Source organism: Halyomorpha halys, unplaced genomic scaffold (assembly GCF_000696795.3).
Source record: "Halyomorpha halys isolate HHAL.00 unplaced genomic scaffold, Hhal_1.1 Scaffold1357.1, whole genome shotgun sequence".
Lineage (NCBI taxonomy): Eukaryota > Metazoa > Arthropoda > Insecta > Hemiptera > Pentatomidae > Halyomorpha > Halyomorpha halys.
This window is the reverse complement of record NW_027109325.1, coordinates 153,676-177,780: the sequence shown is the minus strand read 5'-3', so window position 1 is coordinate 177,780 and position 24,105 is coordinate 153,676. Positions and strand designations below refer to the sequence as shown.

Genomic DNA, 24,105 nt, shown 5'->3' with positions numbered 1-24,105 from the left:
TATATATAGTAATTCACACTGATTATAAATTATTAAAAATGAGGTGTTAATAGTTGACTGTAGATATGAGGAGAAGAGTGTGATCAGCAGATAAATAAGTTTTATTTATTTGTACCGACGTTTCGATCTGAATTTCAGGTCATCAGGGCCAAAAAAAGAGATAACAACTATCACTCAGAGAAACATAAAAATAAAGGAAACTAATAATATTTTCAGATCTTACCCCTCCCTCCGCCCATCTTCTCCTCATAAATTATTAAAGAACCAACTGCCACATTCTAGAGATAAAATTCAACATTAGGAATGGAAAAAAAAAAAAGCCAATTAGTCGCTTTGAATTAACTGAACCAGTAGTTTTGGGACTCTGAATAACAAATCAACTGGGAATTAGAGGCAGTTTTGATCAAAATCCCCAATTTTGTTTAAAATAGTTGTTGTGGGTAGTAATAATTTATACCATGATGGCTGACATCATAATATTTACAATATATTAAGCAGTATATTCAGTATGCAATTTAGCCTGAAAATACCATTTTTCTAAAAATAAAATGTCAAACTTGTTTTATTGTTGGTCGGTCATTTTAGAAAACTAACTGGAAAATATATAAAATAATCAATTAATTGGTAACTGAGTAAAAATAAGCACTCTATAATTTTGTGTTTAGTTAATCCATTAATCCATTTAAACAAAACTTACCTATGGTTGCTGTTGACTTAAACGAACAGACCTAAATAACACTTCCTTCCAAACAGGTTTTTCTAATAGTGTACTAATAAGAAAAAGTTGTTTAATAAATCTGTGCTTAAAGCACTTAATGTTGGAAAATAAAGAAGAAAATCTCATTAAAAAACTCAGTAAATATCTCTAAATAATAAGTCTGTGTTGACCAAGCACACAGACAGGGAAGGGTTCCAAAGCACCTGACTCGGAGTTACAGAGTTTGAGTCTCACCATTCGCTGTGCTAACAAAAAGAAAGAATACCTTTAAACAACAAAGTTGACAAATGGCAGAACCCTGAGTCCTAGTTTCATGCAGTTACTTTATTTTCTGGCTAAATTCATAGAAAATAAGTAAAGATGTTAATTTTATACATAAATCAATTTTAAGCAACACTATAACTATATTTTTTGTCAACTATAAGTACTCTTTATCAACTTTTTTAAGTTTGCCTGATACTTTACATAAGCTAACACTTATTTTTCTTTTTTCAGGGGGAATTCTATGAATACTGGAAGGAGTCCAATAATTATTTACACATTGCTTCCTTTTATATATATATATCTATCTAAGTTTAATTCTATTTTTTGAAATTAGGAATAAGTATCTATCTCTTTAAGCAAGTGGCAAAGATAAGCCTATTCATTTAAAAAGCCTATATCAATTTATTATAAATACAGTCCACTCCATCATTACCAACAAATAATAAGTAATTCTTTATTTAAACCAGCTTACCAGCATAATAATTAATTTAGGTGATATCCCCCAATTTTTACTCCAGGGATTATCTAAATTAAACAGGTTTGAAAACGTATCACTTATATCCCAAACAGATTCAGAAATTCTTAGGTGAACAGAACCCAAACATTTTATCTTATCTTTTTTTGTTTTTATCTTTCAACACTGTTTTTATCTCAGTTATGTTTTACAATATGATGAAAGAAGGTACTCCAATATGTCAATTATTGTTCATAAAATGCTTTATGAATACAATAGGCTGATCCACACTGCAGGCATGATGCCATAATACAAAACTCATTAATTAATGTTGTTTTCTTTTATGGCATCATGCCCTTGTATACTGTTGTTAATTTTTTCTTATTAAGTAATAAGAAAAAAATTAACAACAGTATATAAATTTTGTCTAAGGTAAACAGAAATATATTAAATTTCACTGACAAAAGCTAAATGTGAAGCAAATAATGAAATATCTGAAAATGTAAATTTTCAGAAATATACAATTTCCAACTAAATAATATAAACCGAACACATGAGACAATAAAACTACTGCCAACGAACCTGAACGTGATACAGTTCTTAACTAAACATCTTACAAATGATTTTAAAATAAGTCCCAAGTAATGCATCCCATCAGTGAAGTTAATAAAATTAAAATAGTACAGAGTAAATATAGAATTTCATAAAAATTTATTCCTGAAACTTAAAATAGTAAAATCAAAGATCTTTATCAGAGCTGAAAATGATTCTCATTAAATCATAATGATAATAATTCTAACGCTGTTGATAGAGACTTCTAGCTATTCCTTTCATAATAATCAATTATTATGAAATAATTTTGTAGTGAAAAGATTAAATTTGATTAAAATAAACCTCCTTACTATTATTAAACAATTTTTAAATAAAATTTTTATTTTACCCCACTCTGGATATCTTCTTTGAGATCACAAATTAAATACAAAAAAAAAAGAGAGAAGAAAAACTTTTTAATTAAATGAATATTAAAAATCATTGATCAATTAAGAAAACAAATTAAATAGTTAGAAATAATTAATCAAGGTCACTAAAAAATTCTATACATCCATTTTTTTTTAACCTTTGCAATCCCAAGGAACACTAAATCCGTCACAAATAATGACACATCTGTTCACTTAAGAAATGAAGAATTTGTTCAATAGTCGAACACCTTACACGAAACCTAATGCCTCAATTCTTTTTGTACCAACTTTATAGAAGTCAATAACCATTCTGGTAATCATGTTATCTTTTAGAAAAATAATCACCATAAAACAAAATCTCTTTTAATGTGACTGACTAAATCAACACAATTTAGTTCACTGATCTTAGAATACCCAATCAAAACTTACTGACTTTAAAAATGTGACCCAACTTACATATTATAGGACGGACTATTATACCAGACTGACTTAGAATATATTTTTATTTTATTTTATTTTTTTATAACTATTGTATAATAAAATACTTTCTCCCAGAAGTAAAAATATGTTTATATTACCTTCAAAATTCATTATATTTAATAAAGATAAAGATGATTAAAACATTTGTTTGTTCTAATTTCCAATTCACTAGAATAAACATCAAACAGTTTTATATAACCATTTAATTCTTAAATATGCATAAATTGAGAAGATGAATAAGTTTTTCATAGGATAGAAAGAGCAAAAAAAGTTAGATTGTTACTTAGTAAGCTGAATGTATTTCAAAGATATTTAATCTAAAGGAATTTTGGATAATTTTAGTATTGTTACCAAGCTTGATACTTGAATTTTTTGATGACTTGTTTTTTTAGTTTTTCCATATTGACATTTGTTTTGGCCTTTTTGATACTGAAATCATAATTCTTACATTATAAGACCAAACACATAGATACCTTACGTCTTGCCTTAAGTCTTCTCCTTAAAGCCCAATAATTAAGTTTTTATAAACATAAATAATCACAAAAAAAAAAAAAAGACAAAAAGTAAATTTTATTCATACATAACACAAGAAGAATACATTTTATGATAAGTTAATATATATAATCCATCATCTGAAAGATAATTAAATTTTATACAAAAAAATTGTCTATATCAGATCAGTATCATCAAAGATACAGCTCATAAGATTTTAAATCCATGGTTTTTATAAAAAAAACATTGTCAGACCTACAGCCAAAAACTAACTGTACCCAGAACTCATTTAGGTCATTTATTGAATAATCAATTTATTCATCGGGACTGTCCATATATTGAGATATTTTTACTATTGAAGTTGTTCTGTGACATAGAAAAAAGAACCAGATAATTCAAGAAGAAAATAGAAGTTCAAAACTGTTGGAAACAGTTCACATCAGTTCTTTTGTCATAGTTATCTTTACTGTTTGGATCTAGATCAATTGTGAATAAAAAATAGAACTTGAACTCCATATTAATCAACAGACAAAACAAAAAGATATTATCAATAAAATATTTTTGAAAATCTGTATGTCACATTTAATATGTATCATATTTATTATAGGCTTCATTAACAATAAATCACTATATACGTTTAAAACAAACAAAAAGGCTATTTATCACTTTGTTCTCTATACTTAAAATTACAAGCAGCATATTGTCAAGCATGCTTTTACAATAGAAAGTATTATAATTATTAACAATTTCTTATCACAAATAGATTACATATCAACAAAATCCTCAGTTATTGAAGATGATTAAAATAAATAATTTGCTCAGATCTAATACTGACCAAACAGATCCATGTAACATTAATGTAATAGCACTACCTTATAATGAAAGATTCAATGGCATAAGAATACAACAAAATTTTACCTTATTTTTATAACCAAATAATGAAAATTAAACTATGCATATAATAAACCAAATCTAAGTTATTCTTTACAAGGTTATTGCAATATAAAATATGTAACCAAATTGTTTGTACTACAGTAATGATATGAATAATCTAACAATCATGAGACAATAAATGGAAATTACTTTATTTTCTGTATCTTTATTTTTATAAACAATTCATCGTTCTTATAGACGACAATACAAAAATATTAATTTTACTTTGTTTAAAAAAAAGTTTATTTAATGTTAATAAAGAGGAAATAAGGAGGGGGTGATCAGTAAGTGAGATGATGCACTTCCTACTCTAAGTAAGGGTTTGATTTGAGCAGTCGTAGAAAAGTTATTTTATATTCTATCACCTGTGGATCAACTATGAAATGTAACTGTTAGTCAAGAAAATATAATCGCTCATCAAGAAACAATACTTTCTTACCAAAAACTTAAACACAAAAATCTTCTAGGGTTATTGCTGTTTAATTGGTGTTATCAGATTTGCAAGGTGAACAAATTTTAAAACAATAAAAACTAAATATGCCCTCTCCTCATCCCCAATACAGGCTATAAAACTTTAAATAATAAATGAGATCAGATCTTATTCCTAGGAGAATTAACTAAAGGATGGAATGTTAATATTGATAAAAAAAGAAAATTACTAAGAGAGACAGACTCAACCTCTAATTGCACAATTTGACTATGCCTAGTATGAGAAAGATATCTCAATGACTTTCTTTATCTTTTAAATAAGTCTTTTCATTTGCTAGATAGAATATAAATCGCTAAGGTTTCGACAATTTTAAAAAAGCTGAATCAAGAATATAAATAAATTATGTTGTGATAAATTGTCCAGCCAGGACTGAAAATAAAATATTTTTATCATTGATCAAAAAACTTCATTGCTTTAAATAAAATTATTATAATACAAATTTATGTATTCTAAGCTATCTAATATATTGAACGTAACGTATGAATCTACAGTAATGGCCAAGTAAAACATTTCTTAATTAAATTATCAAGTACATTTGCTGAGTATTTTGATTAAAATATGAGTATTTTTAGGAAAACCCATCCCTATTCTAATTGTGACTATCCATCAACAAAAAATGTATTTATGTATCCTCAGTAATTTATATTTATTTTTATATTATTATTTAGCAATAAAAAAACAAAAGGTTGAAGATAGTAAAAGAGAGGACTTTCAGGTCTTTTCTATGTTCTACAAGAGTTTTGAAAACTATTTCTGACAGACATGACAAATAATTAAACTGAAATTTTGATCATTTTTCATTTTGTTCAGTTATCAATGATCATGGGTAGACTGATTACACTAAGGGCCACTAGCTGGGTCAAGAGTTAGGGTCAGTTCTAGACAGCTATACCTAAGGCTTTGTCCACAATGGAGCACCAACCCATGCACCAAGGAAACAACACAGTTTTTTCCTTAGTTTCCATATACAATTAGAAAAATGTTTAATCTTCAAGTAGAACAACAAATCAATATAAGATAACAACACCAAAACTCAACAGTTGATGAAGATAACTACAGAGACCAAGAGTAAATAACTAGATAACTCAAATAAATGTATCTTCAATTATGACTGTAAAATATGATGCAATAAACATAATTTTAAAAATATTATTTAAACAAAAAAAAATTGCATTCTAAAATTATTCAATATCAAAATTATACAAAAATCACATTTTTGATTCATAATCTAACAAAAAAAAATTCTTGAGATATATTTGTTATATAAATTTGGAAACAAAATGTCCAACCTAACCAAGGAATTTCCAGTGAATATAAATTCACTGCAGAAAAATGGATCAATAAAAAACTACTGTAATAATAAATCAAATCCAGCATCACAAGTAAATAAAACTAATCTATAATATTTTTGATTAATGTCACCTCCAAGGAACTGGTTCCAGGGTCCATTGTTGTGTTACAGATTCATCACATGGACTGAGCACTAAACCTTTTTCAATACTGCCATCTTTGGGTAAATCTAGGCAAAGGTCACTTGAGATGTGTTTTAATGCTCTGCTCTGTAAGAGAAAAATACAAAAAAGTTTTACAAATTTAATAAAGACATAATTAAATAAAATAATTTTGTTCATAACAGATAATATATTATTTAGAAACATACAAAATGTTAATACTCCTTAACAATCAGGCAAAAATAATTATATAAAATGCACAACAAATAAACAATATAACCACAACTAAGGTTCAATGAAAATTTGTTTTTATTAATTTAATTCCCTAGAATAAATATACCTATACTAATAAGCAATTAGTGTACAACATTTGAATAAACAATAAAATTATCACTATTAAGAATTTCATAATGAATTTCCAGCTTGATCATGTGGGTAATTGATGTTTCTAACAAAGCAGAAACTTGCTGACCCGACTAGCCCCTGGTAATCCAACCCTCATAACTCCAATTCCTAGAACATCGACGATGAGTTCACAATAAATATTTCCCTAACAATAAATATTAAATATGAACATTAAAATATTAAACATTAAACAATAAATATACTCTCCTATTGTTTACGGCAATTTGTTCAGACACAAACTTGGTCTGGTAAAGTGAGATGATTTTAAATCAGAAAATTTGGAAATTAGCCTAGCATCACCAAAAGGAAATGAAATGTTGCTTTTCAAAAAAGTATATCTCGTGAACTATTGAAGGTCAACAGCTCTTTCAGGGCTAATATTTTAGAAAGTTTACTCTATTTTAAATGATGTTCTATTAGATTTTTAGTATTGTAATTTTAAAGATATGGAGCAGTGAATGAAAAATATATTTTTTTAATGTTTTGCAACAGCTGCCATTTTTCATTCACCCTAACTATACTTGGCAGATGCATCAATTTTGACACTGTGGAAATAAAATATAATGTTTGAGAAAAGTTCTACTTTATTTAAAACTACATTTTCTCTCATATACCGAAATCAAATTAAAAAGGTATAGTTATGGTTTGAAAGAATAGAAATTCAGCTTCAAAACAGTTTCAAAATACATTGGATTTGGATAATATCCTGCATAGTTATCAATGTTTACTTGAATGTCAGACACTGGCAGAAAAAAAATCTTCAATGAAATCAAGTCAAACAATTTCTTATTCTGATTTCTATGGTAAATCATATTCACAGTTTTAAAAAGGGAATTTTATTTAAAAAATTTCCAAGGAAAAATTTTTTGGCCTGTTTTATTCAAAGCATCTTTTGGTTTTAGTAGTTTTTAACAAATTTAAACCGAAGTCCTAGTGGAAATTTTAGGAATTTTTTTATTAACTTATTTATCCATAGATGGATGGACAGATGGATAGATAGATAGATCTGAGCTATTAGGTCCTGCAGTTCCCTGGTGACTTCGAGATGCCTTGCTTTAAACAATTCTGCTTGGAGTCCAACATTACCGGGTGATTTATTATTTGCCTGTACACATTCTACGTCAAAAAACAAATAATTACGAGGATGTCTTGTTTTTCCTCCACACACTACTTTAGCAGACTGGACCAATCCTACCTTGATATATCTCCAACTGCTTTCATTTGTCACTGTAGATTCACCAACTGTCCCGCTTATGACTATCTCATGAAACTTCTCAGAAAACTTAGTTACCATTTCTTCTGACTGTGGTCCACTGGTCATATCGGGTTTATTGTTTCTTTGCAGTGCATTTTATTCTTTGGTGGAGTTTTATCATAAAGAGGTAATGATCCATGTCAACATCATAATCTATATACGATCTTACATCATTAATACAATTAAAGTTTTTGGAGGATACCAGTACATGATCAATTTGACTTGCTGAGGTGCTGTCTGGAGAGTGCCATGTTTCTTTATGGAAATTTTGATGAGGGAACATAGTGTTCATAATAGCCATGGATTTCAATGTTGCAAAGCTTACCATTCTGTATCCATTGTCATTAGTCCTACGGTATAAGCTATGAACTTCTATGGTGGGTCTCAGCTCCTTTTCCTTACAAATCTGTGCATTAAAGTCTCCCGACACAAGTCTTCATAATTGAGAATCATTAATCATAAGAGTTTGCCACCATATTCAAGATATTTAAAGAATGAAAATGGATTCTCACAGGAAATTAAATTCTCTTAGCAGGCTTTATTTTAGGGTTATTATAATGATTCTGAAATATTCTGTTATTTATTGATGTAATGAATAAATAATTTAAATAGTAAACCATTTTTTTCAGATTCCCTGACTTTCCAGAAAAAAAAATTCCCTGACTTTTCCAGATCAAGATACCCAGTAGCTTTTTTCATCTGTATGACACATAAATTAATAGCAATCAAAAAACCTCAATATTGTACCTCATTTTTTCCTTAGGATAGCATCTTTGAATTAGGTATATAAATCATTATTGTATGTAAATACCATACTAGAGAGACACAATAATAATTTACATAACAATAATCAGTTAATAAAATGAAAATTTGTTCTTCAACAAAGTAGTAAATGTATAACACCTTTAGATGAGCTTAATGTGTATTGTATTTAATGTTTCTGTCAGTAGTTTTTAATATCTACATTTCTTTTTTTTTTTTAACTGACTATTGAACTCGGCACTCAAACCCTCATGTTGAAATTTGACAAAAGTAGTATAAAGTAAAACTTGGCTTTCTGACTTTTCCTGATCTCACCATTAAAGCAATAATATACAAATGATATATACAGTGGAACATATAAGCAAACAATAAATAAACTTCAACATACCTTTTTATTATGAGACCATTTCTGCCTGAGATTACCACTACAAGCTAATACCTTAACTCTAGGACTTGGAGTATCATCTCTATCTGGAGCATCTAAACATATACTTTCGTCAGTAGCAATAAAGCCATCAGTTTCCATGACAAACATCTGGGGCAGTATTGGATTCGAAGCACAAGGGACCAGTAGAGCAGGCCCCATGGGTTGGTTCAGGCTGCCTTTGCTGGTAGGTTTTTCCAAGCATTCTCCACGAACAACATTCTTTATCTATATAAATAACATTTAAAACTCATTCAAAGAGGCTGAGAAGAATGGTATACATTTCAATATAGAACAACACAATGATAGGTTACTATTAAAACAAATGATTAATGTTCAATAAATACATTTTTTATTCAGCTTATTAATTAATTAATAGTTGAACAAAATATAATGTACTCCAGCTCGAATTTCTGTCATAGTTCATTTAATGTAAGGAGTAGGCACCTCAGTAATTCCTGCTAAACAGAGTTTCCCAATTTTTTGATGAATTGAGATTGATAGTCATCCCCACAATTATTTTCCTTTTACAAGTTTCTCTACGTCAAAAATCATATAATTTTAATAATAAAATAAATAAAGGTTGTGATAACATTTTATTTTGAAAAACTGAATTTTTATTAACAAACATAATTCTAATAGACAACTTACATATAAAGTTCTTAATTATTAATTTTTATTTTACTTAAATTGAAACAATTATGGAAAGAAAATTATCATTGCACTAAAACATTACAAAAATACAAGATAAGTTCTGGATAAAGGTTTCCCAGTTGCATCATGTTTGAGTAATATATAAATGCTTCTTGACTGCATTTTGTCAATCAATACTAAGACCATCATTATAATTTTTTTTTCTAATCTTTTATTTTTATCTTTAATTATTGTTTTCCAATTAACCAAATTTTGATCCATAAGGATTAAGCCTACTGGATTGAGCATTAAAATTACAATTTATTTAGGGAACTAAGAGCAATACTTTTAGCAATAAGGATCTAGAAAAAAAGTCACTAAATTGGTACATTCAAAGCATCAAATGAGGCAGTTCTGATTTTTCGTTATAAAATAGATAGATATGTTGTCATATAGTATGCTGGATGGCTAATGACAAATCCAAGTTTCGACAAAAGTTTAAAATTTTACTATATATACAAATTTTAGAGTTTTTTTACACTTTTAGACAAAAATAATTGTGTTGGTTATTATAGCAGGCTAAATATACAATAATAAAATTAATAATAAGTACAAAGCAATAATACAGTAAAACTGGCCCATGAGGGTCTACATTGAGGAAAACTGAAAGCTATGTTTTCAACAAAAAAAGGTTTTGTGTTTTTTGAAAATTTAAAAATGATTTGGAGGTCTGTCAAGGTAAAATACTTGATAAAAGAAATACTCATATTAATAATAATATCATATCAATACTCATATTAATAATAATATCATATCAGTACTCATATTAATATCACAGCAATACTCTTATTAGAAGGCATACCTTGCCAGCGGTACTAAAACCCCGATTTAGTAATGGTCCTATATCACTTTTGAAACGTTTACTTAAAACAGGAAGAGGAGACAAAATAGTTAAACCGAGAAATATTTAAAAAATGGCTAAAATTGGAAAACAGCATGAAGCCTTTTTCTTAGAAAAGATCTCATAACACATCAGTAAAGCTTTCGTCATATTCTTAATATGATATTATATTAATATCAAATACTTGAGATCAGCTAATTGATCATCAGCCATCTATCACTTACAACATACAAAAAAAATCGTAACTACCTCATCCCATGCAAGATAATTCCCATTTTTAACGATGATTTTACTGGATTAAAGAAAAGCAGTTAATTATATAATTATTTTAAAAAATTGAGTGACAAAGATCCATCTAACTACTAATTACTACCATGAGGTCATATTTTCTCTTAATTTTTATAAGGAAAAGAAATGAAAAATGAGTTTATTATTCTGGTAATGCCTAAAAACAACAAAAAAAATGGTGGAATTATTTTTTTTTTTAAGAATTTCATTAGATGCACAAAATCTTAACCTTTTCACAACCAATGGGACAATACGTCAACGATTTGAATTGTCGGTAAGGTAAAATAACTGCAGGAAATGGAAGTGCTTCCTCATACCTCTGGGACACCTTGCCCCAACCACAGACACATAGGGACACCTTGTGTCCCACACATCCCCTACTACTAGGACAAAAGCCAATTTTCCAGCCCTTCCCCACCCCCCAAAAAAAATGCTTTTCACATGGTTTTTGACCTATATTCCTGGCATTCATTGTTGTGTAGAGGCGTCTTGATGGATTTCTTTGAGCCACATGTCCCGCCCATCTTAACCTGCTTCCTTTCAAGTCTCTGCAAGCAGTTCATTATTAGTTCTTCTCCTCCATGTGTTAAGGCCATCCCAGATCACTCCTGCAATTGTATGAAGGACTTTCCATTTAAATCTCTCCATTCTGCTTTCTAGGGTATCTGTAAGAGCCATATATCAGAGATGGCTTTATCATGGCATGGTACATCCTTAGCCTCAGATTTTTCGAAATTTTTTGGGATTTCAGTATCAGAGTTGGGCAAATGTTAACTATAACTAACAACTCAAAACTGAAGTTAAATTAGCTGTAGTTGCATGGGAAACTAAAAACTAACCGGTTAGTTGTTAGCTGTTGGCTCATAGCTAACTCTTGGAACTAAATTAGCTATCATCTGAAATCAGCAACAAACATTTACTTATGAAGCGTTAGCTATAGCTAAAACTGATATTTATTTAGTTCTATCTTTAGTTTATACTGAAAAACTAAAAAATAATATTATATTAAAAAAATCGAAGTACAGGATTCATTTTAACTTTTCTTATATCTGAGACATGGCCATGTTTATGTTTTCTCAGATCAATCAATTAATTTCAGAGGTGCTGAGAATGAAAAATAATCAATATTATGATATTGCGTTTGTGTATTGATTTATTTAACTTTCCGGATTTCTAACATATAGGAGTCCTAATATACATTTTCGGGGGTGCTGAAAATGATAAAATCGACTTTGTGATCTCGCACTTGAGAATCGATTTATTTTAACTTTTCGGATTTCAAGCATATTGGGGCCCCTTTTTATATTTTCAGAATTGCTGAAAATGAAAATAATATCAATTTTATGATCATATGACAGCATATCGATTTATTTTAACATTTTGGATTTCTAACATATTTGGATCTCTGTATACGTTTTCGGGGGTGCTCAAAATGAAAATAAAATATATTTTGTGATCTCGCACATTTGCGAATCGATTTATTTCAAGCTACTACTAATTTAGTCATATGATTTAGCAGTAGCTAAATGTCAATAGCTAAATTGGTTCCAATTTTTTTGGGGAACTAAATCTGACAACTATTTAGCTATTATATATATATATGATTAAAGTTGACCATAAAACTTAAATATAAGAAGTTGGTCAGGGTTGCGGTCAAAAAAAGAACAAATAGTTTATAACTATTCTTTTTTTGACCGCAACCCTGACGATCTTATATTTAGCTACTACTTTGTACTTTAGTTAACTAAATATTAGCTAGCTTATGCCCAACTCTGTTCAGTATTCTTATATTTTGATTTTTTTTTTCTAGTTCAAAAAGAAATAATTATTTAATATTGGGAATTTATTAGACTATATTAAATATTACCTTTCCAAAAAAACGGTCTTCTGTAGGAAAAAAATGTTGAGGCCAAACACTGTCTAAATACCATTTAAAACTTTTACAACTAAGTTTTTTTCTAAGTTCTATTCGACTTCGAACAGGCTGTAAATCTTTTAACCGTTCAGCTTCTGAAAATAATAATAAAATATTTGCAGGACACAATAGCTGCAACAAAACAATTTACAACACTATGGATGTAATCCTAGAATTAAAAAAAGTGTATACATCAAACAACATTCACTTACCACCTAGAGATGAAATGAATCCTTGTACATATCAACACTTACTTTTTATTACTCAAAATGACAAACTCCCTCAAGGAAAAATAGCAATTACCTTCCATATTATCTTTAATATTCATCCATTGTTTATTACTTTCTATTAACAATAAGAGATGTTTAATTTTTCAAATAAACAAAATGAAATGTACTTAACATTTTTTTATTTCTCTGTAGATATGAAAATTCGTATTTAAAGAATTCAAATTCAATGGAGTGAAAATGATTTTCTGCCAATAACACAGTTTAATTAAAGATAACAAAGTCATATGAGATCAGATGTTTTCAGCTACTTCTTAAGTCCTACACCATTTTAGACGGTTGTATGAAAATAATTTTCTCCTTGAGCTTTCAAAATATCAAATTCTTTCATAGTTCATATTTATCAATCTTATATTACTGCTAACAATGAGAGATGATTTCATATAATCAAAATTAAAAGTACTATATAGGAAGGTTCTTAAAAATTTGGTCTTTACACCTAGTCATACTATGTCAATGAGGATAACACCTAGCTGATATTAAAGATCACTTGACTGTTTATCAATATAATGAGTTCTATTATAATCGTTATATACTCGTGTATATCACCATATAATCACATACTTACCGTAAGTAAGTTTCGTACGACTCTTGATTTTTGAGCTTGACAACCCACACACGGACACAATCACAAACCATTTTGGGAGACTTGGTTATTTGGATTCAGGGGAGCTCAAAAGGTGTATTTCCGTTGAAAACTCAAATTTGAAATTTTGGATGACCGCAATACTTTCCCTTACTATACATTACATACATAGGTTAAGCGAAAGTGGAAGATTTCAAAAACCAGCTTTGATTATGTGATCCTTAATTCTCAGATAATATGGAGGGGATGACAAAGATGTCCAGAAAATTGAAATACCTTAAATACCAATGATACATTAAACAATTTCCTTTTGGATACCTTTCAGCAAAAGCCTAGTGTTTTAAAGATTATTTAATGTTTCTATCATTGGTGGAGTTTAAGTACTCATCAAATTTTTTTTGAGGTCTGTAATACATTCTACAGAAATTATAGATTATATTTCTTTTTTTTTAAGATTACCATTTAAATTGTAAGAAAGCAATATTTTTATAAACAAACAAAATTATGAATGATAATTATTTCTATTGTGTATATTTAAAGTATGTATAAAGCATGAATCCTATATTTAGTATTTTTTTATGACCCTTTTCAAGAGAGATTATAAAAAATAAAAGATACATTACATTACAACAGGCAGCCCATAGTAGCAATCTTACTTACTAGATATATAATAATTCAGGTTGATTATTCTTATAAGGAGTTATAAATTAATATAATATCCAAAGATAAAATAATACAATATCCAATTCAAGAAATCTTATCTGTGACAAAATGAATTTAATATCTATAGTGATGCTACCCAATGCACCAGACAGAGAAAGTATAAAATAAGTACATAACCAAAAATACTAATAAAAAGAAAAAAATATAAATTCAATACCAGGGTTAAACTTGAAGAAAAAGTCTTTCCATTCATCCATCCAAACCAAAGCAACACGTACCAAATTTCCATACAATACTGTTGTGACTCCACCAGGAAAGGAGTAGGGAGATGATTTTCTAAATAAATGTCCGACATGAGAACAAGGCGATATTTCTACACTACCACCACACTGCCAAACCTTAAATTAAATGGTTAAAAAAAGAAAAATTAAATTCTACATATACATAATTCTACATAAATACATACATACATAAAGGAGTATAAATGAAAGTGTTAAACAATTTTTTTGTAAAAACTTACTCTAAAGGACATTTCCAAATTTTCACCTCCCCAAACTTCCATTCGGTCATCATAAGATCCAAGAGCAAAGAAAAAATTCTTATCCATGGCAAATAACCCTCCAGCCATAGCAGGTGAACTAAAAAAAAAAAAAAAAATAGATCAGAAATATAATTTGATAATTTAAGAAAACAAAAACATATATATATTTCTAAACACCTGAAAGGTTCAGTAATATCTTTTCTTCTTTTTTTTAATTCATCGCCTGAAATAGTATACCATCTGAAATGGAGATCCCAATTGAAAGCACCCCAATGAAGTTCAAAACTGCGAATATATGCAAAGGTTTCGTCACTAATAATATCAATCACTGGACACACTACACGTGTTCGATCTTCAGCCACACGAGTTACTAATGCCTCAAGCCATCCTAGTAAATAATAATCAATAAGATGTCGAAAAACTATTTGAAAATTAATTAAAATATTACTATTAATTTTTTACCAGTTGTACATTCACAGTGAGCATCAAGAAAAGTTAGAATTTGACCATTAGCCTCTTTTGCACCCAATATCCTCGCTCTAATTAAGCCAATTCTTTTTTTAGTTCTAATAACCCTGGTAGGAATACTTAATTGTGATACATAGTCATCCAATTCTTTCCCAAGGAATTCTAGAGGAAAAATAAAACATAATAATGGCAGTTTAAAATAAATGTAAAAAAAAGTTTATCTACATTACTTTTTAAGACAGGCTTTAAAATAAAAATATATTTATTCTGTTTTAAACAGTCAAATAACTACATTCCTCCTGGTTTTTTTTAAACTTGTTTTTGTTTATATTCTGTTCTTAAAATTTTTTTTTTAACAATCTAGATTTCACACATTAAATAAACACAAAGTGAAATTAATTTGAGATGTTTACATAAATTTAGTATGTTATAGTATATCTTCAAAATTTTGATTATTAATAATAATTAAAAACTGCTTTGACAAAATATTTATAAAATTTTGTCTGTTGCAAGAAAAATAACTACTGTAAATAAACATATATTTAAAAGATAATAAAATTTAAGGATACAAGAGAAAAATTATTAAAGTTAATTTTTTTAATTTTAAGCTAAATAAAGTATCAGTGTTTCGGAGTTTAATGAAAGCTCTGCTTATATGACTATTCATTGTAATGAATATATTATATAAAAGTCTCCTTAATATGACCATATGCAATGCTGTGGAAGGGATAGGTTTCTCTATATTATTAAATAAAACAAAGAGTACAAAAAAATATTCAATTTAAAAATAAAGTCAACTATCAAAATAATCCTATCTTGGGCCATCCAAAGCTCAATGGTTAAGCACAATCTTAACAATTTGAGATCTATTGGCAGTGCCAGTTCGAATCCAGCCTAGGGTGTTAACTATGTACATTGAGTGGTGGTCCCACAAACAAAATAAAAAACTTGACCCCATGGTTAGGCAATATAGGACTCCAATGGGAGTTTTATAAAAAAAAACAAACAAAAAAAAACCTATCTTGTAATACGTAACCCTATCTTCTAAACGTTTTATCTCAAAATTATTTCAGAAGATCTTGGTCCATTCTGGTGTTCAATGTCTCACATAAAAAATATTTTAACTTATGCAGACTGCTTTTAATAATTTACGTGAAAAGGTCGAGATCATTGAAAATAATAATGTTGAATTAGTAAATGTAAATTAAAAATAAAAAGGAGCTTCAAAATCTGCACAAATTTTGGGTATAAAAGTGCTAAATTTGATAATTTTGGAGATAAAAAACTTTTTTTTTCTAAATCTATAACTGCTATTACATTTTACTTTGTGGATTTGGAAGTATCTATGAATTACTGAATTTGGTCAGGGTATTCAGCAGCTATAGTATTAAAAGTTATTTGTTTTATGAATGTTCAGTTATATGAAAGGTATATTCATGTGCGGTAGATAAGTTAGAATTGCTTTAAAATTGAAATATTTTACTAAAATACAGTTATATTTTAGTTCATTCTATTACTTGTTACTATCAAAATTTACAGCTGTTTCCTTCAATGCCTCTTTCTCTATACAACTTATTTCAATTAGATATCTAAAACATTATGACCACAAATAACATTAGACTCACTTCTTGTGCTTGCATCATCAACAAGCAATATTTCCTGAAGTAATATAGAAGGAGATCTATTTATAACACTATGGACAGTTCTTAATAGAGTGGACCAAGCTTCATTGTGAAAAACAATAATAACAGTAGTTTTAGGAAGACCTTGAATATCATTATATTTTCCTTGACACCTGTGAAGTATAAAAATTATAAGATACAGTATATATGTGTAAACTAAATTTTTATTGAGTATGGGAATCAAATACTTGGATTTTTATTTAATACAGTACATCTGCATCATAGCCATTTATTTATATACACATACCAATCAATTACAAAATTTATTTAAATAAATATTTATAAATTACAGTAAATGTAATAAAACATTCATTTCCATACTTTAACCAGTTACTTCGGAAACGACAAATGTGCCGTTCATTAAAATAGCATGTGTGGTTTCTAAATTATTATTATTATCACGATGGTGCTATATTCTAATCATTTGTGACTTGGCCTGTCCCAACATAGATCGCCAGTTTTCTTTGTTAATTACTGGTTCAAATATATATCCCATTGAGGCAGGAGTTCCCCAAGGCAGTGTCATGGTTCCTGTCCTCTACATCCTCTTCACTCCTGACATTCCCATCAATCCCGATACGTTCCTGGCAACATTTGCAGATGATACAGCTATCCTATCCTCCCATCCCGATCCTGTAACAGCCTCATCCAATCTCCAAACACAACTCACCCAGATTGAGCAATGGTGCAACCAATGGCAGATAAAAGTCAACGAATCAAAATGCACCCATGTGACTTTCACACTCCGCCGCAGCTTCTGTCCACCTGTTACTTTTAATAATACTCCTCTACCCAGATCCGACATAGTGCGATACCTTGGATTCATCTTAGACAAAAGACTCACCTGGAACCAACATACTAGACATAAAAGACAAGAAGTCAACAGATGATCCAGCCAACTAAGCCGACTGCTCAGCCGGACCTCTCATCTCTCACTAGAAAACAAACTACTAATTTATATTAGTATAAGTATAAGTATAAGACTATACTCCGACCTATCTGGACCTACAGACTTGAACTATGGGGAATAGCTAAACAGTCGAACATCAAACGTACCCAATCCTTTCAATCCAAAATCCTTAGAACCAAAGTTAATGCACCCTATTACGTTTCCAACAAAACACTACATCATGACCTTCATATCCCTTTTGTCCTTGACCTCATACCAACCAAATTCTCAAAATTCTGTATAAACCTTTCCAACCATCCTAATCTTTTGGTTCAAACTTTATCTAGTTCCACCCATCCCTACAGCCCACCTAGAAGGTTGAAACGGCAGTGGCCAAGAGACTTATTGTAAAATAAAAATGGAAAATTGGAGTTCTGGCAATGGGCAGATTCTCCACTCAATTGAGTGTTCACGGCTTTAGAGCACTTGCTCAGCCTCCACTGGCTCACTACCAGTGATGCGGCAAGAGGGATGTGATGGAATATTTTGAGCTCTGCTCTACTCCCCGGACATGGGTTTTTTTTATTTCTTTCATTTATTTATGCAGTTTGGCGTCAGTAACAAAGCGTTGTTAACCCAGCCATTTTTTCATCGCTGGGAAGAGATGGTGATCCCTCAGCGCCAAATCCGGGCTGTATGGTGGTTGGACAAACACCTCCAATCCAAAATCATCCAAGAGTGCCCGGGTATGATTGGCCATGTGTGGACGTGTGTTGTCACAACACCTTGGTGTTTCACAATACCTTTCCGAGTTGATTGATGATCCACATTCCAGAAAATCAAGGAGAAGCACTCCCTTGGAGTCCCAAAACACAGTAGCGATGACCTTTCTTGCTGACAGGGTTTGCAAACACTTTTGTGGTTTCTTGGGAGAATGTGTGTGCGCCCATTCCATTGACTGCTGTTTTGTCTCACAGTTGACATGCTTCACCCAAGTCTCGTCCTCAGTTACGAAACGATCCAGAACTGCATTACCATTTGTGCTGTATTCTTGAAGAAAGGTCCAGTACTACAGCTAGCCTCTGTTTCTTATGGTCTTCTGTTGGGATTTTCAGAACCCACCGAGCACAAAATTTGTGCTAACCAAGCTTCTCCCACCGCAATTTGATGCACCAAACTCCCTGAAATCTAGAGAAAATAATCCATAATCGTTCTGTAATCATGAAACAGTGGTTTTAATGAATTTTGTCATTTATTTGCATTGCCATGTCATCAGTCACAAGGCTAGGCCTACCACTGCCACCCTCGTCGTGTACACTGGTACAGCCAATTTTAAAATAAATGCACCACTGCCTCATTCGGGTTTCCCTTATTATCCCCTGCTTGTAAACATCACAAAGCTAATGATAAATTTCAATTGTCCTGTTGTTTCGAGCCAACAAAAACCGAATCACAGACCACATTTCACAAGTGATAGGATTTTCTATTGCAGGGCACATTTTGACGACTCACAAAGAGCAAAATGAGGAACGTACAGTCCTCACACTACAACAGCTGGATGCATACTGAATGTAGGAACGTTCGGACACCTAGATGCCAGCTCTACACCCACCCATCGCCACGATAGGCCAAAACGTATGTTACTTTCTGGACAGTCCTTTTACAGCACAATACTTAGAATAATATATATATTGTAACTAATTTGTACAGGTCAAAAATTTAATATGTCAAAAGAAAAGAAAAACTAAGGATAAGTGATGATCAGAAAATCAACAAAGAATTAATAATCAATTGTAAAACATAGTTAATGAACATAGGTAATTAAGATATCAAAATTACTTCAACTAATAAGATATTTAGAATTCAAATTAAAAGATGCTTATCAATGCCTTTCAGATGAAGAAGCTGATAATATTCTAGATATAACTTTTGATCTACTTATTTTTATCCAAACCAATTCCCATTGGTAAACAAATGAGCCAAAAAAAAAAAAAATGGTTAGCCAACAGCACATTAAAATGGTTCCATTCCTGCTTATCCCATCACTCAGAGACAACAGCAGTCATCCTTGACAAACCTCCTTTACCTCCCCCTACGTTCTTCCTCTCTCATGCGGTGTGCCTCAGGGTTCCTTGCTATCATAACCTCTTATTTCTATTTATATAAATGATTTACCTGATATCACATTTGATACCATCTGTCTGCTAATGATCTCCAAATTTATTTTTCCTTCCCTCCTGCTCAAGGCATCTCACAAACTGCAGGATGACATTAATAAAATTGATCCTTTGGCCGAGAAAAACAAGTAGCAGCCACTGGGTATAGAATGGACTAGAGAAGGCTTTCTCCATTTTGGCCACAGGAAGGAGGTATGCTTTCACACCCATCTCTTTGGGGTATCTTCTCTTCCCTACCTGCTCTTAAGATTTTCTTAGGTAGCAAAGTATCTATTCATTGTTTTTCATGTATAAATGTAAAAATAAATTAACTGGTGGCTAAAAAATGTATATATTGGTCACTGAAGAATATAAATGAAATAATTTAATGTTAAAATGACTATAAATACAGTAATATACATTTTTATTATCCTTCATTTTATAATAAAAAGTCAATAAGTCTACCTCAATTTTTGCACAACTCTACATTTTTTTCTTGAAATTTTTATAGATTTACAAGCGTCACAGAACAATCACAAGAAAAATGATTACTAGAAATTCTTTTCTTAATACCATTGTGAGGATGCAAAGAATAATATAAATATTAAAATGTTTATTTAGAAGTATAAACCAATAAAGCATTCTAAATTAAATCAAAAATACAAAAGAAATTAAGGATTTTATAAAAAATAAAATAGAATTGCTATCTAAATATAAGTAACTGGAAGAAAAAATTAAATTATTCATTGACCTGTGAAATGTGTTATTTTTAAAAGTTTTTGTCATGATTTTTAATATTCTGACTTTGGCTTTAAGCATGCTTTTTTTTATTCTAATCTTTAAATAAGCTTTTTCAATACATTCTATCAATCAATGTTTGTTGTCCTCTGAATTAAGGGAAAAATTAGGTACATCAATAAAGAAGTTTATTTTTAAACAATATGAAAGTAATTTGTTGATGAAACGATTCATATTGCTTTCGATAATTTTGCTTTTAAAAGGCATACTGATAAAAATGTTTTCTCAAATAATGCACATTGCGATAATATCGATAATCCAGAAGACTGGATGAGACACACAGAGTATGAAATTGATTTCAACTTAATTAAGTTTCTATGAAATTGTTTATTCGAATTTTCTTATGTTAAAAGAAGTTGTTAAGACATAGAAGACAAAATAAAAGATCACAAACGAAATTCTCTTTAATTTTAAATTTGTTCACATTTTGATGGACTTGGATTTGATGGTTCAAAACCATATGTACAAATTTAAAATGAAGGAAAGCTTTTAAATTTAGTTTTTGATTGTAAAAAAATTTAGAGCTTTATGAAGATTGAATTCATTTAACTGTGGTAAAATTCAATGGATGAAATTTAGACATCCTGATTTTATTGCTCGACAGGCATTTTATTATTTTTTATTTATTTTCAATTTCCTACCGTGTCAAAAAACCATAAATATATGACAATTTTAATGTATACATTAAAATTGTCATATTTAATTTTTATTAATATCCCAATTTACATAAAAATTAAATATGACAATTTTAATGTATAATTAATTTAACGATAGACATTTTATGAAGAATTTAATCATTAATAACTTACCAGTGAAAAGAGACCTTTGTATTAGATTTTTGTCATCTTTCTAATTGTTCCAATTCTTGCAACCAAATGATGAGCAAATAATCATTTTTTAATCTCAATTAAACTTTGTTGTCAGAATATATAAATCAATATTATTATTATATGGGCGACAGACCATGGAGGTCTAAATCTCCGCATGATGTATTAGAAAATACATTGTGCGTTTCTTGATGTGGTTTTTTACGTGGGTTCGTCACTCCCATGCCTATTTTTCGTGAGTGCCATCCATTGGCTAACGGGCCTCACAAATGCCAGTGGGGAGGCTGCGAGTGAGTTTTGTATAATTTTATGCTTGTAAAAATTCCGGAGGGAGCCGGGGTCGAACTCGCAACCTTAAGGTTGGTAGATAGGTGCATTGCCATGCTGCTATCGCTATAAACTATTATAAACCAATAAACACAACCAAAAATAAATGGTAATGGTAATAAGTGGTAAGCATGTTGACTGCAAGGAAGACCTTGGTATGGTAGAATAGGCAGGTACACAGAAGGTGGGTGTACCTTGACATATCTCCATCTCACCATGTCTGCTCTAGTTCATCCTATACTTGGTGGTAGCACCCATTTTCATTGGCTCCAAACCCTCCTAAAATTATCTTTCTTATAATCCTTTACTTTTCCTCAACAGCAATCCTATGTCACTTCATAATTCTGGTAAAAACCTTTAAGTCATCTTTCACCAACAGGTGTAAGCAGAGTAAGCATGTTTCCGAAATATTCAGAAAATCCATTATTATCCTCAAACAGTTCAATAAATTCCACCAATCCTTGCCTTTAAAAATCCGTTAGTTATTTTCCCTACTTTGATTACAGTTACCTGGTTTACAGGAGGATTCTAGGGAAAATTAAAGAGACTAGTAAATTGCTTTATGAGATCTATTTTCAGGGTTTCCAGACACAAGCATATCTCTCGCTGTTATGCTGAATTCAGTGGCTTTATCCCTCTTTCCAACTACAGTATTTCCTATACCAATCCTTAAGAAATAATAAACCTTCCTGTATCACTGTATTCCCCCCTTACACTCCTTTATTCAAGCCTTGAACATCAAAGCCCTACCAATCGATATTTATACTCCATCACAAAGAACTGCTTCCTTTGATAAATTCTTTCTTGTCCACTCCTTCTCCTTTACCAATTCCTTATTTATCTTTATTTGTAATGCTTCTTCCCTAACTTCCTTCGAACATCAGTTATTTCGCCACCTTCTTAAGTTTCAATCTTCTAATGAAATATAAAATTTATATATAAACAATCTTAGAAGTAAAACTACTTTATGAATTTTTTTTTTTGGCCAAGACTCCCATTGGAATCCTATACTTAATTAAAATTTACATTCACCTTAAATAAACTTCATATATAGAACTACTTTATATACAAAGAGTTTAAGCTAAATAAACAAATGTTCACTTTTCTCAGGTGAATTGGTCCCAGAATAAAGATGATTTTTCATTTCATTTCAAAACATAATATTTGATAATATTTAGTCTTGGAGATTCATGTAGTGAAGGACAATCAAATATGGTTTTCTGAAGTAAATAATCCATTTTTGAAACCATTCTTCTAGTCTTCAAAGATCTTGGTAGACAGCTTGTTTGGGTTTGGGCTTATGCTTATGTAAGTCATCACATGCACTACATGGACAGAACCAACTCTCCAATTTGAATGTTTCATAATGAGCAAGCTAACTCAATTACAGCCTGTTGTCAGGTAAGATATGGTTATTCTCTCCCATCTTGAATTCTAGTAATACTCACAAGCATTTAATGGGTTATAACAATGTTATTGAGTAAGCTAACTTCTGCAGATAAGTGTTGTATTAATAGCTTTCTATTCTTAAAAGTAAAGCGAAGGTCTTAATTCCAGGGGTTAGACAAGTGAGAATTCTGATCCAAGTGAAATAGAGAGCATGAAAACTGGAATCATATAAACTAGGATGAACATATTGGAGTTTGGATCCATTTCAACTAATGTTTCCAACTAAGTCCAATTCATGTGACTCTATTCTTCTGCTTGACTGCTTGATCTATTCTTCAGTAGAGCATTAAGTCGAGTTATTCTTCCCCCATTAGCTTATTTCAAACCACAGATAGTCAGGTGTTGACAAAAATACAAGATTTTTTAAAGTAAAAAAAAAATCAAAGGAGTAATAAATAGGATTTATTTTAAGACTGAGCCAAAATAAAAAAGAAATTAAACTATTTTGTAAACTTGAACTAATTAAACAATCAACAAATTACTTTCAAAATCTTGGAAGAAGGTCAAGCTAAATGTAGAGAAATAACATAACCATTACCACCTGAAACAATTTATCAGAACAGAAAACAATTGCTGAAAGAAACATAAATTTTATTTTATTATATATA

At 30.0% G+C, this 24,105-nt stretch overlaps 2 protein-coding genes across 2 annotated transcripts in view; one reads left to right on the top strand and one right to left on the bottom strand.

Moving 5' to 3' along the window:
- LOC106689426 (pepsin B) overlaps positions 1 to 3,018 on the top strand; it is a 14,531-nt gene extending 11,513 nt beyond the window's left edge. Inside the window, exon 12 of the mRNA XM_014434377.2 lies at positions 1,214 to 3,018. Within this exon, the coding sequence (XP_014289863.1) occupies positions 1,214 to 1,310 (97 nt within the window). The 3' untranslated portion in view covers positions 1,311 to 3,018. The remainder of the gene's footprint in view (positions 1 to 1,213) is intronic.
- A 405-nt stretch (positions 3,019 to 3,423) lies between these two features.
- The window catches only part of LOC106689425 (polypeptide N-acetylgalactosaminyltransferase 3), a 29,593-nt gene continuing 8,911 nt past the window's right edge, over positions 3,424 to 24,105 (bottom strand). Inside the window, exons 5-12 of the mRNA XM_014434376.3 lie at positions 16,995 to 17,164; positions 15,364 to 15,531; positions 15,079 to 15,289; positions 14,881 to 14,998; positions 14,578 to 14,758; positions 12,777 to 12,919; positions 9,052 to 9,315; positions 3,424 to 6,349 (exon numbers count right to left, since the gene is read on the bottom strand). Of these exons, the coding sequence (XP_014289862.1) occupies positions 6,209 to 6,349; positions 9,052 to 9,315; positions 12,777 to 12,919; positions 14,578 to 14,758; positions 14,881 to 14,998; positions 15,079 to 15,289; positions 15,364 to 15,531; positions 16,995 to 17,164 (1,396 nt within the window). The 3' untranslated portion in view covers positions 3,424 to 6,208. The remainder of the gene's footprint in view (positions 6,350 to 9,051; positions 9,316 to 12,776; positions 12,920 to 14,577; positions 14,759 to 14,880; positions 14,999 to 15,078; positions 15,290 to 15,363; positions 15,532 to 16,994; positions 17,165 to 24,105) is intronic.